Source organism: Narcine bancroftii, chromosome 11, assembly GCF_036971445.1.
Source record: "Narcine bancroftii isolate sNarBan1 chromosome 11, sNarBan1.hap1, whole genome shotgun sequence".
NCBI lineage: Eukaryota > Metazoa > Chordata > Chondrichthyes > Torpediniformes > Narcinidae > Narcine > Narcine bancroftii.
In genome coordinates, this window is record NC_091479.1 from 84,845,456 (window position 1) to 84,868,897 (window position 23,442).

The 23,442-nt window shown below is 38.8% G+C and overlaps 1 protein-coding gene across 7 annotated transcripts in view; it reads right to left on the reverse strand.

Moving 5' to 3' along the window:
• LOC138746060 (dedicator of cytokinesis protein 4-like) overlaps positions 1-23,442 on the reverse strand; it is a 282,285-nt gene that overhangs the window by 155,799 nt on the left and 103,044 nt on the right. For all 7 annotated transcript variants that reach the window (XR_011346681.1, XM_069903813.1, XM_069903812.1 and 4 more), the window contains exons 8-12: positions 21,406-21,557; positions 5,646-5,727; positions 3,652-3,712; positions 3,411-3,558; positions 2,179-2,267 (exon numbers count right to left, since the gene is read on the reverse strand). Coding sequence is in view for 6 of the 7 variants with exons in the window: in XM_069903813.1 (XP_069759914.1) it covers positions 2,179-2,267; positions 3,411-3,558; positions 3,652-3,712; positions 5,646-5,727; positions 21,406-21,557 (532 nt within the window). In the remaining variant the exon portion in view is untranslated. The remainder of the gene's footprint in view (positions 1-2,178; positions 2,268-3,410; positions 3,559-3,651; positions 3,713-5,645; positions 5,728-21,405; positions 21,558-23,442) is intronic.

Here is a 23,442-nt window from a genome sequence, read left to right on the forward strand (position 1 = left end):
GGTGTTTGTGGTTACTCAGGTATTTTTAATTGCTTAATTGATGCAGGTATAAGAGTTAGGGCTGGCTTCTCAGCTTTTGATCATCTTTGGAGTCTGTAGTTGCCATTTTACAACAGGAGGACCAAAGTTGTACCAATGAAAGACAAAGAAGCCATTAGGAGGCTGAAAAACAAGAATAAAACAGTAGGAGACATCACCCAAACCTTGACATTACCAAATTCAACTGTTTGGAACATCATAAAGAAGAAAGAGCGTACTGGTTTGCTTAGAATCTCAAAGGAACTTGTTTTCCAAGGAAGATCTCCACTGTTGATGACAGAAGAATTCTCATCATCATGAAGAAAAATCCCCAAACGTATGTAGGTCTTCCTTGGTCTACCAGTCTGTTTGCGTTTACTGAGCTCACCAGTCCACTTTTTCTTAATGACGTTCCAGTTGGTATTGACAATGCTAAGGTTTAAGTGATGTCTCTAAATGTTTTATTCTAGTTTTTCATCCTTATAATGGCTTCTTTGACTTTCATTGGTACAACTCTAGTCCTCATGTTGAAAAATAGCAACGACAGACCCAAAGGTGATCAAAAGGAGAGAAGCCAGCCTAGCTCTCTTATACCTGCACCAATGAAGCAATTAAACATACCCGAGTAACCACAAGCACCTGTGAAGCCAACTGTCCCAAACGTTGTAGTGCCCTGAAATGTGGGGACTATGCATAAAAAAGTGCTGTAATTTCTACAAGGTCAAACCACAATGTATAGAAATTACCTTGAATAAAATCTGGAATGTGCACCTTAAATTACATGTGAATTGTTCGATTACAAATTAAAAACTGTGGCTAACAGGAGCAAATAAACTAAGAAAGTGCCTGTCCCAAACACTATGCTAAAACATATTCACAGATACATCTACTTACTTTTATAGTTAATATGCAACTCCTTAAGAAATAGGATCAGTCCCAAAACCACAGCAATGATGTGTGTCTTGATCATGCTTCATGCCAAAAGTCAATGATGCCAAACAAGCCAAATGCTCAAAATTTCCTTTTCCAGGAGCCAACACAATGGGCTCAGCTTGAAGGAGGCTTCCATGCATGTTGCCAAGAGGGAGAGTAACAGAGGACAGCAGTTATTGCTTCCTCACCATATGGCAAGTCAGAACCAAAATAATCTAATCACCACGTACATTTTAAATTTTTAAAAAATGCTGCCTAACAGTGCCATGCTCAATAAAAATAATTATTTTCTGTTAATAAACAAAGCTGGTGGTGACAAAGGTACACCTGAAAGATATTTTAATCTCTTCTCAGAAGGCAGTAAAGGAATATTGTTGGATTTGAAATATATCCAGGAAACAAGATCAACAAATTCAAATGATTTGGTAAAATCTGACCTGCTTTTACAATTTCAGCATGATGCTTGTCTATTTGTAAATCCAGAGTGAAAAAGGGACATTACTTATACAGGAAGGTGGTATGTGAGTGGGAAGGGAAGGCTGAGAATCACTGTTCTAGACTCAATTGTTTTGAAATATTTTGCTTGAGAAAAATTATCATCAGTCCATTTCCTTTGGAGTTAGTAACGAGTCCATTTTAGGTACAATTAAAATGGTGGTTTTCAAACATGCCCGTGAACACTCCAGCCAGTTGTTTGGCACAGATTTACAGTACTGGGTCAGGTATGCCATCAGGGCCTGATACCTTGCGAGGGTCACTCCTTGAAAGATGTTCAAGATGTTGGCCTCAAAGACAGATGTCACAGAGTACCAAGTTCTGCAGGGATTCTCATTGGTACAGTTGAGTTCTCCTTTTCAAAGCAATCTTAAAAGATGTTCGGATCATCGGGGATCCAACCATCAGAGCCATTTATGATATTAGGGTTCTCTTGTAATGGCCTGCAAGCACTGCCATAGCTGGCAAGTATCTGACTCTGTTTCTAGCAGAAGCAAACATCCTCTCTGAAATTTACATGAAAATTGATCATTCCATCTCACAAAGAAGCAACATAGCTGCCATTGCAAAAGGAACCCAAATTATGCAAATCAACGCCATGACTTATTATAATCCTGGTAGCAACCCTTCCACTGGTTGTACACCTTCAGCAGATCATATGATACAATTCTGACCAACAGAAATGAAACATCTCCCTTTCACGATACAGAGCAGTTAACATTTTCCACTTACCAGCATTTGAACCTGTCAGATTGTACCGTGCATTTAGCTTCTTGATAATATTTTCATGTATTTGATACCATTCACTTTCGGTATTGCACCTAAAACAAGAGATGAAATGCATGGTTTCAAACAAGAATGTGGAAAACTGCACCTAAAACATCAGATTAATTCAGGCTATTGGACACTCAGGTCATGATACTTGGTTCACACAGTACATCAGAAATTTGCAGAGGTTCGCATGGAAACACCTCACTAAATTGGGAGAGAGTAAATGTACATCTCCAAGAAACTTCAGGTGAAGTGCTTAAATACAATTGATCCCCATCAATCAAGGCCACTTTTGTTTGCACCATGTGGAAAAAATGTAATTGATTGGCTTATCAAAATGACCTTGCATCATTCCCATTCTGAACGGAAACAGATGGTAAATTAAGACGATTTTGTACAATGTGCTGTGCAAGTGTTTACACACATGACACTGCAAATCTCAAGGGAACCAAGCACCTGAAGTATTTTTGAATATTTAAACTAAATGGCAGCTGCAAATCACAAAATGGCACGTTTCAAGTGTACAAAAGAGAGAAATAATATTTCTTAACTTTTGAGCACAGTTTCCAGGATGAAAAATAAAATTAGTAGATGATAAACAAAAGTACACAACACTGAAGAAAATGAATAGCATATGGCTGATTCAAAATATTCTTGAAGATACTTTGTTTTCGAATTATCTAAATCTATTAAATATTTAAAATGTCTCTGTCTCTCTTTCTGACCTTGACAGCAATGCACTTCCAAAAAACCATTAGGATACATTGGGTCAGAGACCCAGTCACCACAAGTGGCTCACTCAACCTCATGGAACATGCCACCTGTGGAAAGATCAGCTGACTCAACTTTCTGCACCGAAATAAATGTTGGGGGAGTGGTAGCACCATCCAACCCAAATTATATTAAATCACGGTGAACAGCAGATTGCAAAGTTAAACTAATATGAACAATTTTGTTTGCATATTTTACAGCATGAAAATAAAATTCATGCCATAATGATCAAGCCTTGCTCTCGGGTGAAAAATGACATATGTTCACCAAAACCTGGTCAACTACTCATAGAACTTCTCAGCTTATATCTCCTCATGAAGCAGTTGGATGAGCTCTGTTTACATCACTCTTAACATGACCACAAAAATTATTTCAGCATCTCAAGGTGTACTTCAACAATTTTTAAGCAATTTTTACTGTACATGTAGACTTTAAGCATGTGGTCCTCTTTCGAATCTCTGGGCTCCCTGTCAGTTTGAAGTAAGTCTGCAATGCTCAGGACTGCACAACCAAATGGGCGTCGATACTGAGTGCTGGAAGCATTTTTCTTTTCTCCTGCTGCCATTCGACCTGATGGTGTCAAATATATTTTCATTTTAAAACAATGCAGAAAGAAATATACTCGGAGGGTCAAAATCCCTTGAAAATGAAAATAAATATTACCCAGCCTTATAATGTGAACGGTGATATATATATCCTTTCTGAGGTCACTGCTCCCCAAATCCTGAAAAGACACATTTGAACAATTTAAAATGGTTAGATTTTTGTCTAGAGCTTTATACTGATGACTAATGCAAAAGATAAAACAAGACGAGATAGGAAAAACCCAACACCCAACCCCAACCCCAACCCACCAATTTTCCCCTGCAACCGCTGCAACCGTGCCTGCCTGTCCCGCATCGGACTTGTCAGCCACAAACGAGCCTGCAGCTGACGTGGACATTTACCCCCTCCATGAATCTTCGTCCGCGAAGCCAAGCCAAAGATTTACGGCATGGAAACAGGCCATGTTGGCCCTTCGAGTCCGCACCGGTTCATTTGAACAACTCCACTAGCTCGACCCTTCCGCTCTCCACCCATAACCCTCCAACCCTCTCACCCCCATGTACCTTCTCTTAAAAAACAGAAGGGATCCAACCGCAACTATCTCTTTTGGAAGATCATTCCATTCTGCCAACTCTTGCTAAGTTAAAAAGCCACCCCTAATGATTAGTGTGTTCTGGATCACAACCTTTGGCTTCGGTTTGCCATATTCCTGCACGTATTCTCACGAAATAGAAAATTGTGAAAAAGAGAAACACAAGAGCGGCAAATGCTGGAATCTTGAGCAGTTTGAAAAGAATTGCAAAGTTAGTCTATAATTATATTCAGTCAATGAACTCAAACCTTCCATAGAGTTATTCTCTTTCTATACCTCCATTATGACAATCAAATTTTTTAAAAATGCAGAAGCTGAAAAACTTTAAAACAAAATACTGGAGACATTCAGTAGATCAAACTGTACGTGTAGAAAGAAAAAAACAGCTGGTGATTCAGGTCATAGACAATTTTGTGTTGTAACCTGTTTTGTCCTTGTAGATGGTGCCACCCCATTGCTACCTTGATCATCTTCATGTGGAGGACAATACAATCTGGGATCATCCCATCCAGGCACGTGGGACAGTAGAAGATGCCACAAATTGAGGAGTGATGGATAAACACTTAGATATGGTAGGAGGGTGACCATTGATCCTTTGGACCTGCCCAATGGAGTTGGTCCTGACAAGACTTGTACCCTCATGACATTGAGTTAGATGTGAGGTAGTAATTAATGTAGGATGAGAATGTTTAGTTTCTCATGATATCTCAACAGCAGAATTTTGGTCAAACATCACATGGATTCGAGGAGAAATTTCTTCTGAGTGTTTAATTGAATTAGACATGTCTCTCTGCTCCAAGGAAAAATTACCACAAGGGAATGGGGAAGAAATGAATGGATACAAGACCTCCAAAACCACAGGCAACATAGATGATCTGCTGGTCTGCTATCTTATTATTAGTTTATGATGTACACCAACATGGTCCAAAAAGGGAAATAATTGTCACAGAGTAATTTAAATATATTAAATATTTAGTTTTAATATTATTTTGCACAAAATATTTCAGCTACACCATATTATTACCAGTGCTGCCCAGAAATGACATGGCACATTTTACCTCGAGTACTAAAAAAAACCACAGGTAATTATATACAAAATTAAAACCAAGATTCCAAGATATTAACAAACTGATTTATATATATTCTCTGAGTTAATATACAAGGAGGAAAATAGTTTATGCTTCAAAGTAATTTCCAGTCTCATATTGTCCAATTATTCCATTACAATATAATTTTAAACATCATTGGTGAAATTATGTGCCTGATTAATGAATGGCCTGAATTCACAGATTCTAAAATGAAAAATTGTGAAGGTCATAGGTCATAGTGCAAGTCCTGCACTCAAATGGAAGCTCAACATTTTGAGGATAATAGAATTTTTTAGAAACGTGAGGACATCAGCCAAATCTCCAATACTGTATTAACAGCCATCATGTCAAAATTAATAAACCAAAACACACAAGGACAAATATTCTTCTGGTTTGTTTCCAATTAGGTACACAATAATGTTTTTACTTACAATGAAGAGTGTGCACTGCCTTTCCATTCTTTCTGGAAACTTTGGCAAACCATTCTTATTCAACTTTACGAAGAACCTTTCACTGCAATGAAATGAAGATAACTTGGAGGATCTTTTATTTTTGATACAACTCAATTTCCTATGTGACACATTTTGAATCATTCAGCTATATAGCCAATTGGAAGCAAATAGCCTTCCCACAAATTCATGACCAATAAAATACATTTATATCAGGGGAAAAAAAAACAAGGAAGTGTTGCTTTTCAAGATATTGACAAGGTTTAACCCTTAAAATGAGCCACTCAGCAGCTTGAATAATTTGCATTTAACCAATGACATAGTGACAGGCGAGTTCAAGAGTTGAAGCGATGATGCAATGTTTCAGAGAAGCAAAGAACAATAGAAAAAAAAATAAAGTCATTCATTTCAGAGGGATGATGATATAGGACGACCAAATTAGTTTCAATCCCCAACTTCATTCCAATAGCATTAGAACCACAGAACATTACATCACAGAAAACAGGCCCTCCAGCCCTTCTAGTCTGTGCAGAAATATTACTCAGTCTCCTCCAACTGATCTGCGTTGTAAAGTTTTTCCCATTAAATATTTATCCAACTTTTTTTAAAAGTTGTAATTCTACCATCCTTCATGCACGGCGGGCTGGAGCGCACGGCAATGAGCAAATATACAGGTTTTTTTCATTTCACTTTGCTTCTTCTGTCATTCACCTTAAAATCTTATCCTTCTGCAACTGGAAACTTTTTATTCCTTCACTTGTAATGTGAACATATTTGTGTGCATGCAGTTGTCTATTTCAGTGGATGTATGGATCCAAGTTTAAGTATCTGTGTGTGTGTACGTCCCTAAAGCAACCAAGTGTCTCTGTCAAATCCTCTTGACCTTCTCTCTTTTATTTTATAAATGGGACAAAAACCCAGTTTCTCCATTCCTTCACTTAACTTAATTCTCTTATTCTTCAGATAGTAAAATGAATCTCTGAACCAAAATTTTTTAATATCTAAAAACTTGCATTTTACAGAGCAAGATAAAAATAATGAAGGGTGTTCCGAAGTGTTTACCATACTTCTGACATTTATCGGAACAGAAAGTTGTGTACTGGTACCTTAATGCCGGCCAACATCCCATTGCTGTTGTTTTGTCAAAATGTACTCAACCGTGGAGGTGTTCAATTAAACAAGGTCAGTTCGTAGACATTAATTAAGAATGAGTCAGCTAAGTGTGTCCTGTTTAAAAAAGGTTGCTACATTAGGGAATTAAACTGTATGTTGCTTTCCTGCGACTTCTAATGAAGCTTTGCAAGTTTTAATTTTTTTTTAAACTATTTGGACCACATTGATTATTATTTTTCATAAATGCTATAAAAATCTGCAGAAACAGTTGAAGGTTTAAATTTAAACTGTTGGAGATGTGATAATGAAAACAGCAAATGTGGTATTATTAATCCTCAATTGATAGCTGAAATGAGAAAAGATGGGTTAATGCCAGCTCTCTTGATAAACCTTTTCTCAAGATACCAATTACCCTACAAAGTCTTTACTGCGTACTACAGTTGAAATATTGATGTATTAACCCATATAATATTCATTTTTGCCATTTAAATTCTTTTGAAGTTAAATTAAAATGCTAATAGACAGCATCAAGCCACATAAAAATGAGGAGAAGACCAAAGGCAAAAGACTCTGAAGTACTTCCTGACAGGTTAAATGTAGAATATTGCAAGTTGTTCCCATGCATATCATTTAGATGAAGAAATATCTTGCACTCGCAGGAGAGAATAAGAGAAGACGAAACAGGAGGAGGCCATCTACCCATTGAGCTGGTTATGCCATTTAATAAGATCAGGGCAATCACATCACCTGCCATTTCTCAATTCCGCAACTCGGCAAAAATCTATCAAACAGTGCCTTAAATATAATAAATGAGGCAGCCTCCACTGCTTCTTTGAGCAGAGAATTGCACAGATTCACTGCTCCCTGGGTAGTTTCTCATCTCCATCCTAAATCTACTACTCCAAATCTTTAGGCCATGTCATCTCATTTGGGTCTCACCAACCAATGGGAATTACTTTCCTGGCTCTATCTTACATTACTTGAATAATCTCCTCAAAGCCAGCATATCCCTTCAAAAGTAAGGAGATCAGAAATGTACATGGATCTCACCTATGCCCAGTCCATTTGCATCAGAAAAATCCCCGCTCTTAAAATCAGTCTCTCAAGGCGAACACCCCATTTGCCATCTTGATTTCCTAATGTACCTGCAAACAAACTTTTTGTCTTTCATGCACAAGTATGCCCAAGTCCCCCTGAACAACAGAATGCAGTAATATTTCATCATTTAAACAATATCCTAATCTGACATATTTTTCGTCCAAAAAGGATGATCTCACATTTACCAACATTCTACTCCACCTGCCAGATCCTTGCCCACTCACTTAACCCATCTACATCTCCCTGCAGACTCCACACAATTTGCTTTTCCACTCTGTTTACTGTCATCAGCAAACTTTGATGCACTTCACTCGCTCCCCTCTTCCAAATCATTAATTTAGTTCCTGAACAGTTGCTGAGCTTTACACAGGCCCCTGTGGCACTTCACTTGCCTCTGACTGCCAATCAGAGAAGGTCCCATTTATCCCAATCTCTGCCTTTGATTGGATAATCAATGCTCTGTGCATTAACCCCAACTTTTGGATAACAGAGAGTTGTGTACTGGTACCTTAATGCCGGCCAACATCCCATTGCTGTTGTTTTGTCAAAATGTACTCAACCGTGGAGGTGTTCAATTAAGCAAGGTCAGTTCGTAGACATTAGTGTGTCCTGTTTAAAAATACCATGCACAACCCAAGCATGCAACATTTATCTGTTCCCTCCATCCACTATGTCATGACATTGTCAAAGAGCTCCAATAAATTTGTCAAATATGGCCTTCCCCTTCTAAATCCATGCTGTGTCTACTGGATGAAATAATTTCTAAAAAGATGCATCACTATTCCTTCCTTAATACCACCTTCAAGCTTTTTCCTGTCTACAGACATGAATCTAATGCCCATAGTTACTTCCCTTCTGCCTGCATTCCTTTTTAACCAGTGGCACGACATTTGATCTCTTTCAATTTGCCAAGATGTGCCAGAGTGTAGAGAATTTGGATAAACTACCACAACTCATCAATGATAACGTGCACCATTCCTTTCTGTTCTGGGGATACATTTTATCTTAGCCCTCTTGCTTGTTCAGCATCACCGGAATGGAAGGAAGGCAAGGACAAAATACATGAAAGAAACAAATGTTATATCTTGCTTGGCACAATTAAAAAAGTGTTTAAAAAAAAATCACACAGCACACAATGGCTTTAATCTGCAAAGTCTGCAGATGTTGTGATTGTAGTGTTCATTCACCAAAACACGGAAGAAACTCAGCGAATCATGCAGTTCTATCAGAAGTAAAGAGTAATCAAGACTTGCGGCTTAAGCCCTTTGTCAAGGCATGAGCAAAGAGGCAGATGCCCGAATAAAAAGGCGGGGAAGGAGAGGAGGGAGGAAGAATGGGACAGGGGAGAAGTTCCGGCAACAGTGGTGGAGCTAGTTGGGAGGATAGAAAAGACAAGCTGAGTCAAAACTATTGTACAATCTGACAAAACAGCGTCCCCTTGTCCTCAGTGCACAACATGCAGACACATAGCCAGACATAATACACATACAGACAATACATATGCAGGACAAGTATTTTATCCATATAAATATTGTTATGCATATATGAGAGTCTCAGATGGTTAATATGAGCAGTTCCTTTGGTCTTTCAGCATTCTGTGGGAAGAAGCAGTTCCTCAGCCAGGTGGTGCTGGCTCTGATCCTCCTGTATCTCTTCCCTAATGGGAGCAGCTGAAAGATCGATCCACAGGACAATAAAAATAGGATCAATCTCCTCCCCCTCATCGTCTAGCTACCTCCATAAAGAAAGAGATAGAGAAGGGGGTGTGGTCATGTTGAGGATCTCGACAGATGCAGGCTACAAGAGCTCTCCATAAAGACTGATTAAAACACGGATTTAAAGTTGCCAAAATAAAAAAAAATTCTTGTGTTAAAACCATATATCTGAAGGATAAGAAGAACAAGACCCAGAAAAACAAAACTGAAGAAGCTGAAAAGTCACCGAGTTTGTCAACTGAAAGTCCACCAAGGGAGTGTTGAAGAAGGTGCAGTCATGATGTCAACACAAACCCAAGGACGTGGGGGAATGACAAAGGATTTGCAAATAATTATGGAATCCGTGGAGATTCTGAGTGGAAGATTCTCCAAGGTGGAAAAATTTTCCAAAGGAGGTGGCAGAAAAAAAACAGTGCTGGTGACGGCTATTGATGACCTGAACAATGGGGTGGGCAAGGTTGAAAACGTTCTGATAATGACTCAAGAACTTCAAAAACCCTGGAGGAAGATTCAACGAAGTGGAAAGCAGATAAAGAACTGCTGCTTGGATAAAATCGACCACATGGAAAATTTCAGCAGGAGAAATAATGTCCGAATCATTGGGCTGAAGACGAGATGTGTTGGGAGTAGGAAAATTCAAGGAAAAACTACTTATAGAAAGATCCCATTAGACCTTTTGCCCCAGGAGAGTGGATGACCAAAGACCACGACCTATCCTGATAAGATTTTTAAGCTACCAGGATCAGGAAGCAACATTGAGAGCAGCAGTGGGATATGCCAGGAAAAAAGGTAGCCGAGTTGAGAAGGAAGGAGTAAATGTGCTATTCTTTGGTAAGACAAAGAAAAGAATTTGATGATGTAAAAAGATGATTAAAAACACAGAATATAAAATATGTGATGCTGAGCGACGCTCAGGATCAATGCAGTAAAGGGAACCCAAGGATTTTGTAAAACTGTAAAAGAGGTAGAATATATTCTACAGAAAAAAATGTAAAGTGGACCCAAATATATATATATATATATATATATATATATATACACACACCTCAGATTGAAGAGACTGCCATCCGTGCGGTACAGGCGCTTCAATCTGAGGCGCCTGCAAGCTCACACCAAGACACAAGAGAAACTTGTCCGTGAACTACTCTTTGTAGATGATGCCGCTTTAGTTGCCCATTCAGAGCCAGCTCTTCAGCGCTTGACGTCCTGCTTTGCGGAAACTGCCAAAATGTTTGGCCTGGAAGTCAGCCTGAAGAAAACTGAGGTCCTCCATCAGCCAGCTCCCCACCATGACTACCAGCCCCCCCACATCTCCATCGGGCACACAAAACTCAAAACGGTCAACCAGTTTACCTATCTCGGCTGCACCATTTCATCAGATGCAAGGATCGACAATGAGATAGACAACAGACTCGCCAAGGCAAATAGCGCCTTTGGAAGACTACACAAAAGAGTCTGGAAAAACAACCAACTGAAAAACCTCACAAAGATAAGCGTATACAGAGCCGTTGTCATACCCACACTCCTGTTCGGCTCCGAATCATGGGTCCTCTACCGGCACCACCTACGGCTCCTAGAACGCTTCCACCAGCGTTGTCTCCGCTCCATCCTCAACATCCATTGGAGCGCTCACACCCCTAACGTCGAGGTACTCGAGATGGCAGAGGTCGACAGCATCGAGTCCACGCTGCTGAAGATCCAGCTGCGCTGGATGGGTCACGTCTCCAGAATGGAGGACCATCGCCTTCCCAAGATCGTATTATATGGCGAGCTCTCCACTGGCCACCGTGACAGAGGTGCACCAAAGAAAAGGTACAAGGACTGCCTAAAGAAATCTCTTGGTGCCTGCCACATTGACCACCGCCAGTGGGCTGATAACGCCTCAAACCGTGCATCTTGGCGCCTCACAGTTTGGCGGGCAGCAGCCTCCTTTGAAGAAGACCGCAGAGCCCACCTCACTGACAAAAGGCAAAGGAGGAAAAACCCAACACCCAACCCCAACCAACCAATTTTCCCTTGCAACCGCTGCAATCGTGTCTGCCTGTCCCGCATCGGACTGGTCAGCCACAAACGAGCCTGCAGCTGACGTGGACTTTTTACCCCCTCCATAAATCTTCGTCCGCGAAGCCAAGCCAAAGGTAAAAAAGGTATACACACACACACACACACATACATATATATATATATATATATATAAGAAAAATATAAAGAATAAAGATAAAATGAACTGTAAATGATTTCTAAAAAAAGATAAAAAGTAAAATGACAGTTACATTTTATTTTTGAAACATATTTTATCGGTTATTTAAAGTAATATTGAAAATTAAACGTAGAACTCAGAGAGTAAATGCTTGGTGTGGTAGTAGCAGCGTGGATGCTCTGACTTAAATAATGCTAGAGAGGGAGCATTTTTTTCAAAATGGTGCCAAAAGTAAGGGGAAGGGTTCTTCCTTGAACAAGCCCATAAGCTTTTCTCGCGGGCTTCTGGGGTTTCTTGATAGTATCACTGTTAGAGCAGGGTATATTTGTTAACAAGGGAAAATCACTTTACTGTATAAATAAGCAAAAGGGTCTAAAGATAGAGCTGAATATGTACAGATATAAATATGAATTAAATTAATCAGTTACAACATTAACGGGATAAACTGACCCATAAAACAGGAAACACACCTTACAAAATCAAAACATAGCAAGTTAAAAAGGGATTGGGTCGGACAAGTCAAATCCTCCTCTTTTAATTCCAAGTTGGGGGGTGGGGGAGATAGCAATTTTAATAAATAAAAATATACTGGTGTTGGTTGAAGGGACATCCATTGACCCAGTCGGAAGATTTTTAATGATACATTGTTGGATATATGCAGAACACTGAATGCTCATGGTGATGAATCCTTAATATGTCTACTTAAAAACAGTGGAGAGTAAACAAAATGTACTGATTGGAGATTTTAATTTTTGCTTGGTTCCAGTCCTTGATAAATCAGCAAGGAGAGGGGCAAAGGCTATGAAAGTTACTCTATCTTTTATGAAAGATTTAAACTCGATAGGTGTGTGGAGACAGTTATACCCATGACAAGAGACTATTCATTCTACTCAAAGGTTCATGACTCCTATACAAGATTTGACCTGTTTTTAATGTCTGCACAATTGAAAAACAGAGTGGTTGAAAAGGAATATTTAACCAGACTGCTTTCTGACCATTCACCCCTGACTTTAACAATCATGATGCCTGAGAGGCAAGACAGTGTCTATAGTTGGCGACTTAATCCTTTACTGTTGAGAAAGACAGATTTCCATAATTTTATCAGGGAATAAATAATATTGTTTTGTAAAATGAAAAGACCCTCCACCAATGCTAATTTCCTAATATGGGGGACATTAAAAGCTTATCTATGGGGACAGATAATTTCATAAACAAGGAATATATGGCAGTGGTCAATGGCCTAAAGAAAGAAATATCAGAATTAGAAAAAGAACACCAGAAAACAGGTTTGAAAGAAAAATATAGAACTTTGGTAAATAAAAAACTGAAATACCATGCATTGAAATAGCTTTTTTCTATTCTATATGTTTGTAAAGTCAAAACTGAAGTATTATGAATTGGGAGATAGAGCACAAAGTTTTGTCATAGCAACTAAAGGGAGAAGAGACATCAAGGATGATAAATGCAATTCAAACAGAGCCTGAAAAATTAACATATAACCAAAAGGAAATCGTTATACAAAGCTATACAAATCAGATTTGATAGGGGATTCTACTGAAATAAATGAATTTCTCTCAGGGGTTGAGCTGCCAAAACTGGAAGATAGAAATTAGATGCCCCTTCACTAGAGAAGAGATCGAAAAAACCCTGAATACATTACAGGCAAATAATTCAACAGGAGAGGATGGTTTCCCACCTGATTTTAATAGATAATTTAAAGTCCCCTTGATGCCCTCTCTGCAAAAATTACATCTGCCAATATCTATCCTCACAGCATTTTCTGTACAAAATTTAATGAAACCTACAACTTTTCTCATCATCATTTTTAACAATGCAAAAATTTTAAATGTGCATTTTTTTTATTTTTAGCTCACAAAATTATAAAAGTGAATTGGATTGTCACAAAAGTCCTAATTAAATCCCCAGGAAACCTGATGTGCAAATATTTAGAAAACAAATTTATTTTGCTCACATTATGACTTATTATGTAAATTAGATTAATTATGCAATAGATTTTTCCCAACTCACTAATTTCAATTTTTAGTTTTATAACTAGTAACAGAATATTTGCTGAATGAAATCAGACTGTCTATTCAATGCGATCATTTTAAAAGATGGACATTGGTTAGATTGATAACATTGATTTTCCTCTGAAGCCAGTGATTTGAAAAGACGTTCACATGACATTACAGTGTGTTCAAAGACATTTGGCAAAATTCAGCTAAAACAGAGCAGATAACATGCAAATTCAGCACATTAAAGGAACTCGTTTCTACAAATTATCAAGGATTTCGATCAGTTTTGGTGGATATTCTAAATCAGAAAACAGCAACATACCAGAATAGTAAAATAAAATTAATTAAAATAAATTATTGTATTAAATTAGTAAAATAAATTATTTAAAACAAATATTTTTTCAGGGAATGAATGTTTAATTAACTCATTTCAAATTCCCAGCTCATGATTACATTCAGTATATTACCAGTGTTTGGGGAACTTGAGGCAAATGCTAAGAAGGAAGTTCTTTATCAATAGATTCCTTTTTGATATGAATCAATGAGCCAACAACTAGTGGATTAATTCTCACATCCTATGCACCACAAAGTTGACAAAACCCAATTCAGAATTTCCCAGGAAAACAAACTACTCTGGTGCCTTGAGATCTCAGTCAGTAGAGCATCAAAAATATAATGTTTTTAATTTCAGATGGTATGACAGAATATGCTGTGTTTTATATTGTATATAAATATGATTTTGGGAGATAAATTGTGGAAGGTTTTTTGGGTAGGTCATATACAAATTCTTCAAAACAGATTGGATTTAAAATACTGGAGCTCTGCTAAAGCTTGGCAGGCTGGCTCCGAATGCCCAACATACTTCACTAATGGATTGTTGTTTTGAAAAGCAACAGATGAAAGAACTCGGAGGATTAGGTTTGGAGCTGCAGTCTGTCTAAGTGGAGGTTGCCGATGTAAGAGGGTCATGTGGTTTTGCAAGCAGAGAGAGTAAAACAGGCTTTTCTCAGAGCGAGAGAGAGAAAATATAGTTCAGTTTTTTTTTACAGTTCAGCAGCTGCTGCTGGGACTGGAATGACAAGCTGGCAAGCTTGTGGAAAAAAACCATTTTAAAGACTGGTTGTGAGTGCTTAGTTCAACCTGGTAAAAGCCCTTATGGTCCACGCAAGAGGAGGTGACTAGTTGTATAATGTTTCACTTGAAATAATAGAAAAAAAGGAACTCTGTAGTGACCTGAAAGAAAGAGGCTATCATCTGGAAAACCCTGATGGGGCAAGTTTCTTCGGCAAGACACTGACATGCTGATTAAAAGGGATCAGTTACTGACCAGGAACAACAAATCTCTCTCTGAAAACCGACAAGAATCTTTCTGAGCAGTAACCATTTACCTTTCAAGCACCAAAGCCTGGTGAACTTTATAAATGTTAAATTCTGTGCACAGTATAAGAATTGCCTGCAATCAATGAACTTGGAGGAATGAGAAGTGAGATTGGACTGTGAACTAAAGAACTTTTCTAAATTTATGCACACATTGCATACACGTGCACTTAGAATTATATGGGGGTTAAGTTAGGTTATTTAAGTTAATAGTAATAAGTTAAAGTTTGATCCTGTTTTTATGTTTAAAGATATTAAAAGCAACTTTTGTTTAAGTAACCATACGTCTTGGTGAATATCTATTGCTGCTGGGTTTTGGGGTCCTCTGGGCTCGTAACAATGGCAAACAGAAAATTGCATCCTTCTTGGGATACTTTAAGTCTTGAGCTTTGGTCTTCTAAACATCTTCCCAAAAATATCTTCTTTCACTATTAAAATCAAGTATGTAGAGGTATAAAAGGATAATTTACCTTTCAGGCAATTAATTTGGACTCCAGTTGAGGGAATATCTGTTCTATTGGTTTTCAGAAGAATTAGAATTTATTGACATAAACACATCATGAAATTCATGGTTTTGTGACAGCATTATAGGTGCAAATTTTGATATAAATTACATTTTTTAATATAAATGAATTAGTGCAAAAGAAAAGTGAGGTAGTGCATGTGGTTCATTCAGAAATCTGATGGCAGAGGGGAAGAAGCTGTTTTTGAACAATCGGGTGGTTATCTTCAGGCTACTGCACCTCCTTCCTGATGGTAGCACTGTGAAGAGGGCATGGCCTGGGTGGTGAGGGCCCTTGAGGACAGAGGCTGCTTTCTTAAGACCTCTTGTAGATGTGTCTCATGTATCTGATGTCATGTACATAGTCTGACAATCAATCTCAAATCTGACTGGTACCCATGATCTCGCTGAGTTCACAATTCTGTAGTCTTTTCCCATCCTGTGCATTGGCACTTCCTTACCCTGCCTTCAGAATGGTCTCCACAGTACATGAACTTGTTTGTAGTTTGTTGCCTGATGTACTAGAGTCACAACATTGGGTCCATCTTCAAACAAACTACTTCAATAAGCATTTGGTTATTGGTTATTGTCCACGAAACCTAAGGTAACTCTGAAACATCTTATTGATGTTTCTTGAAACTATTTTCAGTTTGCACAACTAAAAAATTTGAATATAAATTTGTTGTTTGTTGAAATACTTGACAGATTTGAAAAGTTTTCAGCTGACTTCATGGTGACCAAAATGTCATATTGTTTATTCAAGAACAAAATTATTTTTCTATTTCCACATTAAACCAAAAACAAATTGCCCCTATCCTTACTTAAAAACAGATTTTGTGAAAACCTCCGTGTGATAATATGAATGAAATTCATTTTAAAATTAGTGTCTTTTATTGTTCAACAATTGCAAACATTACTTTTATCACTTGCAGATTGGGACACAGTCCCTGACTGGTCCACAAGATGGAGCAAACTGCTAAGATAGGACACATCATGCTGGGGTGTTAAACTTGCAGTTAATCAGGGATCTCTGGTCATTTCCAAATGTTACGAAGGAACTGAGCATAATTCAAGGTCAAACAAAAAAGTCACTTTACTTATTTTGCAAGTGCCAAGGTATCATAGGAGCACATGCAATTGCAAAAGATTGTGGAATTACAAGCTCATTTTTTGCTCAGCTTTTATCTCTACTGACAAGACATCAAGTGTGGATAAACTGCCATTGGGTGGAATTTAGGATGAAATGCATACGTCCTGGACATGTCACTCATAGCCACATCCCCATTATTTGATACACCATTCTTCAATGCCAAACTGCACAATTACACATGATATTCGATCTTTGTATTTGCCTGTGATTTTTAGGCTGAAGGATCTCCACATTGGCTCAATGTGCATTCCCAAACATGTTCCATGAGATAATTTTTAAAAACTCAAAAAATTGAATCGAGGCCAACACAACCAAGCATCCAAGGAAAAGCAAAATTAAAACTGAGTACATGTTGGAAACATCAAACAACAGAAACAGTTAAAGCTGCATCTGGTGAAGAAAGAAACTTTTCAAGTCAATGACCTTTGTTCAGAACTGGGAAAAGTTTAAAAAAAAACAAGCACCTTTCAAGTTGCACAGAAGAGAAATTACTCCTATTTACTCTGGAATTTTTTTCTAATTCTGGTTCTAAGGAAAGGTCAAAGACCTGCAACATTAGTGTCACTCCTCTCACAACTCATGCCAACTGACCTGCTGTGCAGTGCCAACAACTTTTTTCTTAATTAATCATTTTCCTGAAAAATAAAGGGTGTAAACAAAACAATGGGATAGCATGTGATTGCTTTGTACCTGCTTCTACGCTGGTCATCAACAAAAGAAAAACAGAACCACGGTACCAGACTTAAATCTGCCAGAATGTCACGGGAACATTTTTAAAAATCCTCAATAGTGCACCTTGTAGATGAAAATCAGAGATGCACAAGTTCTGGGGTGAAGATTGGATTTTAGTTGGCAATGGTTTGTGATTAAATCGGAAGATGTGCACGAACTCCAAACTTGAGCACGGTGGGTTTCTCAGCAGAGTTAAAATGGATGACATGGGGAAAGAGTGAAATGGGACCACAGAAAGATTTGAAAACAAGGATGAGAAATATAAATTTTTAAAAGTTCAAATTTATCATTATTTTACAACTAGATGATTCAGCGTTCTTTGGTCCTCAGAATAAAAACATGCAAACACATATGCAGACATAGTACACATATTTAAAAGCAATTTATATGTAGTACATATATAAAATTTGCTGTTAATGCTGTAGTAAGCTCTTGGAGTATTTGTATGATCAGTTCATTGGTTGTTCAGCATTCTCACTGCCCTTTGGAAGAAACGGTTCCTCAGCCTGAAGGTTCTGCCTCCTGATACTGTTGATTCTCTTTTTTTTTTAAAAAAAGCACCATGCAGTCTACTTCTCTGGTTACTTCATGCCAGCAATGTCTGGCTGTGACCTCTGAGGGATTTGGGGCACATAACACACGAATTCTGTAGGGCACTGCTCTTCACCTGCATTTCCCCAACTTACCTCGTTACGATCACTTCAGCATGTACTTGTTAGACAGTGACAGTCATAAGCAATTGGAAGACGTGGCCTCCAGTGAAGAATGTTCCAAGCTTGCGGCACATGAACTAAATTCTAGAAGCTGCAAGTTGCAAAAGATGAGAGAATTTTGTATGCCAAGATTGGCCATGCAGCACGACGCAGAGAAAGCTGGCACAGTGTTCTGGATCCACCACGGGAAAAATCACAAAGTTTATGAGACTTTGTAAACAATTTTCAGGCGACAACACAAAGCTGTTTTAAGAGTTTCATGTGGGGACCAAAGATGACAAGTTCAGGCTTCACAAGGCAAATTTCTGTTCAATCAATCCTGGAGTTGGCAAAAACCGTTTAACAAATTAAAGAGGAGGTATCAAGAGGGAAGGTGGTGACATCAAGTCAGAATAAATGTGGAAATTGATGTTGTGGTGGTACACCACCGGCCTACTGCAGGGGGCAACCTCTGTACCTGCAGGAGTGTAAGGGGACAGGACAACACCTGGTCGGATGTCAATCAGTCGGCCTGAATGGATCAAGCCCCATCCGGTCGGGTGTCAATCACCCTCTGAGATTATAAGCCTGCACCGGCCTCCTGAGGCCTCACACTGAATTGCTCCAGCCACAGCCAGCCTGGCTCTGTGAAAGTCTTTGTGGATTGAAGCCTGTTGTACAGTCTTTATCTTGTGTATCTGATTCTGTCTAACAACGCACCACAGATGTGGTGTCCATGAATAATATTCCCAACTAACAGTATTTTTTTAAAAAATAACTATGAGGGTCCAAGAATAAATCCTTGGGAGGCACCAGACATGATGGTACAGGCAATGGCAAAGGAAGACAGTAATGGAAATGTCTTACCATTGATACGATAAATAGATCAGAATGGAACCAGGTGAGATCAATAACACTGTACAAAAAAGCAGATATGATCGGAGCTATTTTGACAGCAGTAGCTCTGGATAAAATTGAATCTGAAGTTATAAAAGGAAAATAGGAATGAATTGGTCTTGGAGAAAAGTTGCAGTTAGATATAAAAAATAGTTGAAATAAAGTTGACTGCAAAAATGGAAATACAAAAGACTTCTTTTGAGGAGATTAGAGACGAGAGCAGATTTGAAAGATGCAGGAACAGAACCATTGTCCTTGTACTGGTCAATGATGTTAAGTACTCTAATCATTGCTGGATCTTGCAACTCAAACTGCAATATAAAGCAAGATTATTGCTTGGCATTTTGTAAATACACAACTCATCATGTACAATGGAGGAGAGTGTCAACTCAGTTTCCAGGCTCGATTTAGAATTCTCATGAGCATTGTAAGAGTTCTATCAACCAAGCCTTTCTAGAAAAACACAATCTTCAAAAAGTAATTTAAAGAGTACATTTGAAAGGTCAACTCCAGTGAGCTGTTCTCTGGGTGATAAAGCTCCATTGACGGTAGCCAGCAGGATAGGTAATCAAGTTCAGTAAATTGGCAAAGTAAAAAGATCTTTCAGTAACAAAAAATGTCACCCATACACTCCAATCAATGCAGTTGAAAAAATTAAAAAGAATCAAAATTTAGCCAAAATACTAAAATCTGATGACAGTATGTCAAAAACCTCTCTTTCCATTTGATGGAAACAACAACATTTGGATGGTTGATTCTGTTACTCCAAAGTTCATCTTAAAATACGCAATGTAAATCACTGGGGAGCTGCATTTCACATGGATTAGGAGAAACAACCACAAGGCAGGCGAACCGGCCCCGCTTGTAAGCCACGCGGCGGGGCAGCCGGCCAAAATGTCGCCGTCGGGAGTTGCCCTTCCTTCCACCTTAGGGCTCAGAAACCTGCGCTTGGGGACCACGTGAAGCCCGGATGACATCAGCGCCCTTCAGTGGGAGTACAAGTGCAGCCCAGCAGCCTGCAATAAACTAGTCTGCTCACTGAGCTCAGCCCGTCTGGTTGCGTGCGTTATTGCAGGAGCAGTGTAGCCACCGCTACACTATCTTCATTATTCCCACCAATCCCAAGGCAACATTTGTTCTTCATGACGTGGCACAACCAGAGTCCTTAATTTCACGTCTGCTTAATTGAACTTCTTGCTTCATGCGCTGAAATTAGTGAGGAGTCTATTCCAATCTTGGAAAATTAATTAGACAAGATCTATTTGACTGCGGAAATTGGTTCAATACATTGCCATTGTCAAACTGGTGTTGCATCATGTAATTTTACGACAGTTACACACCAAGATCAGGAAACTAGCAACTTACAATACCAAGAAACTGCAGCCATTAACTGTCTGGTTTCATGGTAATGAAGCATTAATCTTCAGAGGTTGTTCTGCAGATAGGAGCTGCAGATTCTGAAACCTGTTTACCCTAACGTTTTCTCTCCACATTAGGCAACAATAGCCCAATAATTTGTCTAATTCTAAGTCATTACCACTGCTGCATAATCAGCTTTCTAAAAGAATACTTTTCTCCTATTTAATGAAGGATGAAGAAAACCACAACAAAAAATAAATAAATTAAAAGTCCACGTTTTCAAAGAATTTCCTCCATTGAATCCCACACAAAAAGTTTTTCTAATTTCACACACGAGGAGGCAAATTTGTCATGAACCCATTTCAAGTTACTGCATTGTTTGAGTTTACTAGATTTCCCATTGACATTTTTGTGACAAATCATCATTTGTTCCCTGTTTGCATGTGCAGGAACGGGTATTATTGCCCAACCCTGGCGTTTAAACCCAGATAAAGGATTGTCTGCATGACTGTAACCTCATTTTTTTTATTGAGGGTCCTAAAAATCAAGCCAATTATTGGGGGTATAAGAACACCCGTAAGCACCTGTTAAACCATCTGACTTTGTTAACAGCAAGCTTTGATTCAGCAAACTGCATGTGGACTACATTCTACATGACAACTTCAAGCATAGACAAGAAAGAAAAATACATTTTGCATCAACCAACCTATTTCAGGCTTTCAAATGCAGTGCATGAATTAATGTCATACTGATCAAAGAAGGATTGCTGAAATCGACCTTATCACATCAATTACATATAAAACTGTAGGTTTAGAATGTGTACAGTATTTCATTAACATCAAAACAAGGTCATTTCATTCTCTAAAAAAAATACAAAACTCTGCAAGGGCACCTGATTGGCTGATTCTCCCTGCTGTCATAAATCGAAAAGAAGATCTCAAGTTCTTCCCCTAAATTAGCACACATCAAACTTTTCATCTGGAGAAAGAGGTGGTGAGTGCTTGCTGGTATGGGAGTATCCTTCTTTCGGTGTCTGTGCTCCATCTGCAAGCAATTTTTAAAAAGCAATTGCAAGATTAGAGAACCGCCAATCACATCTACAGCCAGACAAAACAATAACAGAAGGAACAAGATGATTCGGTTTCTAATCAGTGCACTTTAGTTGAAATTGTGCAACAGGCTACACCTCCCGAGATGCGCAGATCCTCACTGAAACCAACAGTTTCTCCATGAAGCAAAAGTTCAAGTCACTGTATTCCAGTTTGGTACAACAGCTCAAACCTTTGTGACACATCAGTAGATTTTGACAGCAACGTGAATTACACCTCCTGCACCAATTTACAGGCAATTTTTTAAAGTTGTACCGTTGCTCAGAAATGTGAGTGTAGCATATCATGTACATTCTGTCTTCAATAAAAATAATTTTCCATCAAAGTAGGCTGGAAGCCATTTTAAGATATTAAACAGCAGCTAGGTCCATACCACCACGAGACACAGCAGAGGAGAGCAGAGCTATAGTGAGAAAAGTCTTGTTAGGATTACAGACAGGACATTCTGTGGCCACTAACAAGATTTGAGAATGGCCTATTGCCTCAGAGGCGCCAGAGTTTCAGACCTCCCCGAGCAGATTATACGTGAAGAGCCAGAGGTTGTTTTAACATTGGTACGAATGACAGGGGGGAAAAAAGCGAAGAGATCATGCAGAAGGAATATCGGGAGTTGAAAGGATGATTGAAAAGCAGACTCTCGGGATATTGATCTCTGAATTGGGCCCGGTGCCACATACTAGTCACAGTAGGAATAAGTTCAGATCAGACTGTGGCGAAGGTGCTGGTGCAGGTCAGGGGGATTCAGATCCCTGAACCGTTGGGATCTTTCTGGGGTAGAGGTGAAGTGGTTTGTATAAAATAGTGAGGTTGCACCTGAGCAGGAAAGGGAGAGATCTGTCAGGGACGAGGATCCAAACCTGCAGTGTGACAGGTGAGAAGGCTGAAACAAATGCAGAAATTAAAGAGCAGATTCAGTGGATTAGGGTAGGCAAAGCGAGGAAAGACTGATGGACTAAACTGCATTGCTTCAAAGTAAGAGGCCTCACAGGTAAGGCAGATGAACTCAGAGCATGGTTAGGAATATTGGACTTGGATATTATAATCGTTACAGAAACAGAGCTGTCGCAGGATCAGGGCTGGCAGCTGTGCGACAGGAAGGATGTCATTAAGCTAGAAAGGATACACAAAATAAATTCTCTGAGGATGTCACTGAGACTGGAGGCCTTGAGTTATGAAAAAGGATTGGATAGTTTCGGACAATATTTTGCTTTACTCTCAAGGTACATAAAATAATGAGGGACGTGAGTAGTCAGTCTTTTCCTTGGGGTAGAGAAGTCTAAAACTGAAGGGCATAAACTTGAAGTAAGAGAAATAAAGATTTCAAAAGGGATTCGAAGGACATTTTCTTTCCACCCCCCCCCCACCCCACCCCCTCACAGAGGGTGGTGCAGGACTGGAACAAGCTGTTAATCAGAAGGTGTTGAAGTGAGTACAATTATACCATTTAAAAACATTTGAAGAAGTGCGTTGACAGGGAAGGCCTCATAGGAATTGAGCCAGCTCAGATAGGCATCTTGGTTGGCATGGAGAAGTTGGGCTGCAAGATCTGATTCTGTGCAATTTTATTCCAACTCCATAACTGCTCTACACTCATCACCAATTACCTTGCACTGCTATCCTTTTGTTTCCAAATTTGGAAATATAAAAACAATAGCATGAATATCCATGATTACCAAATGCTCTGTAGACAAGGCAAGTTCATTTATTTCTCACAGGTATTAATTATAGAGGTAAAAATCTCTCATCTTATGGTATTTCAATGTTGACCTACCCCATGCAAGACACCCTATCCTACCAAGTGTAACAAGCAGAGATCACAT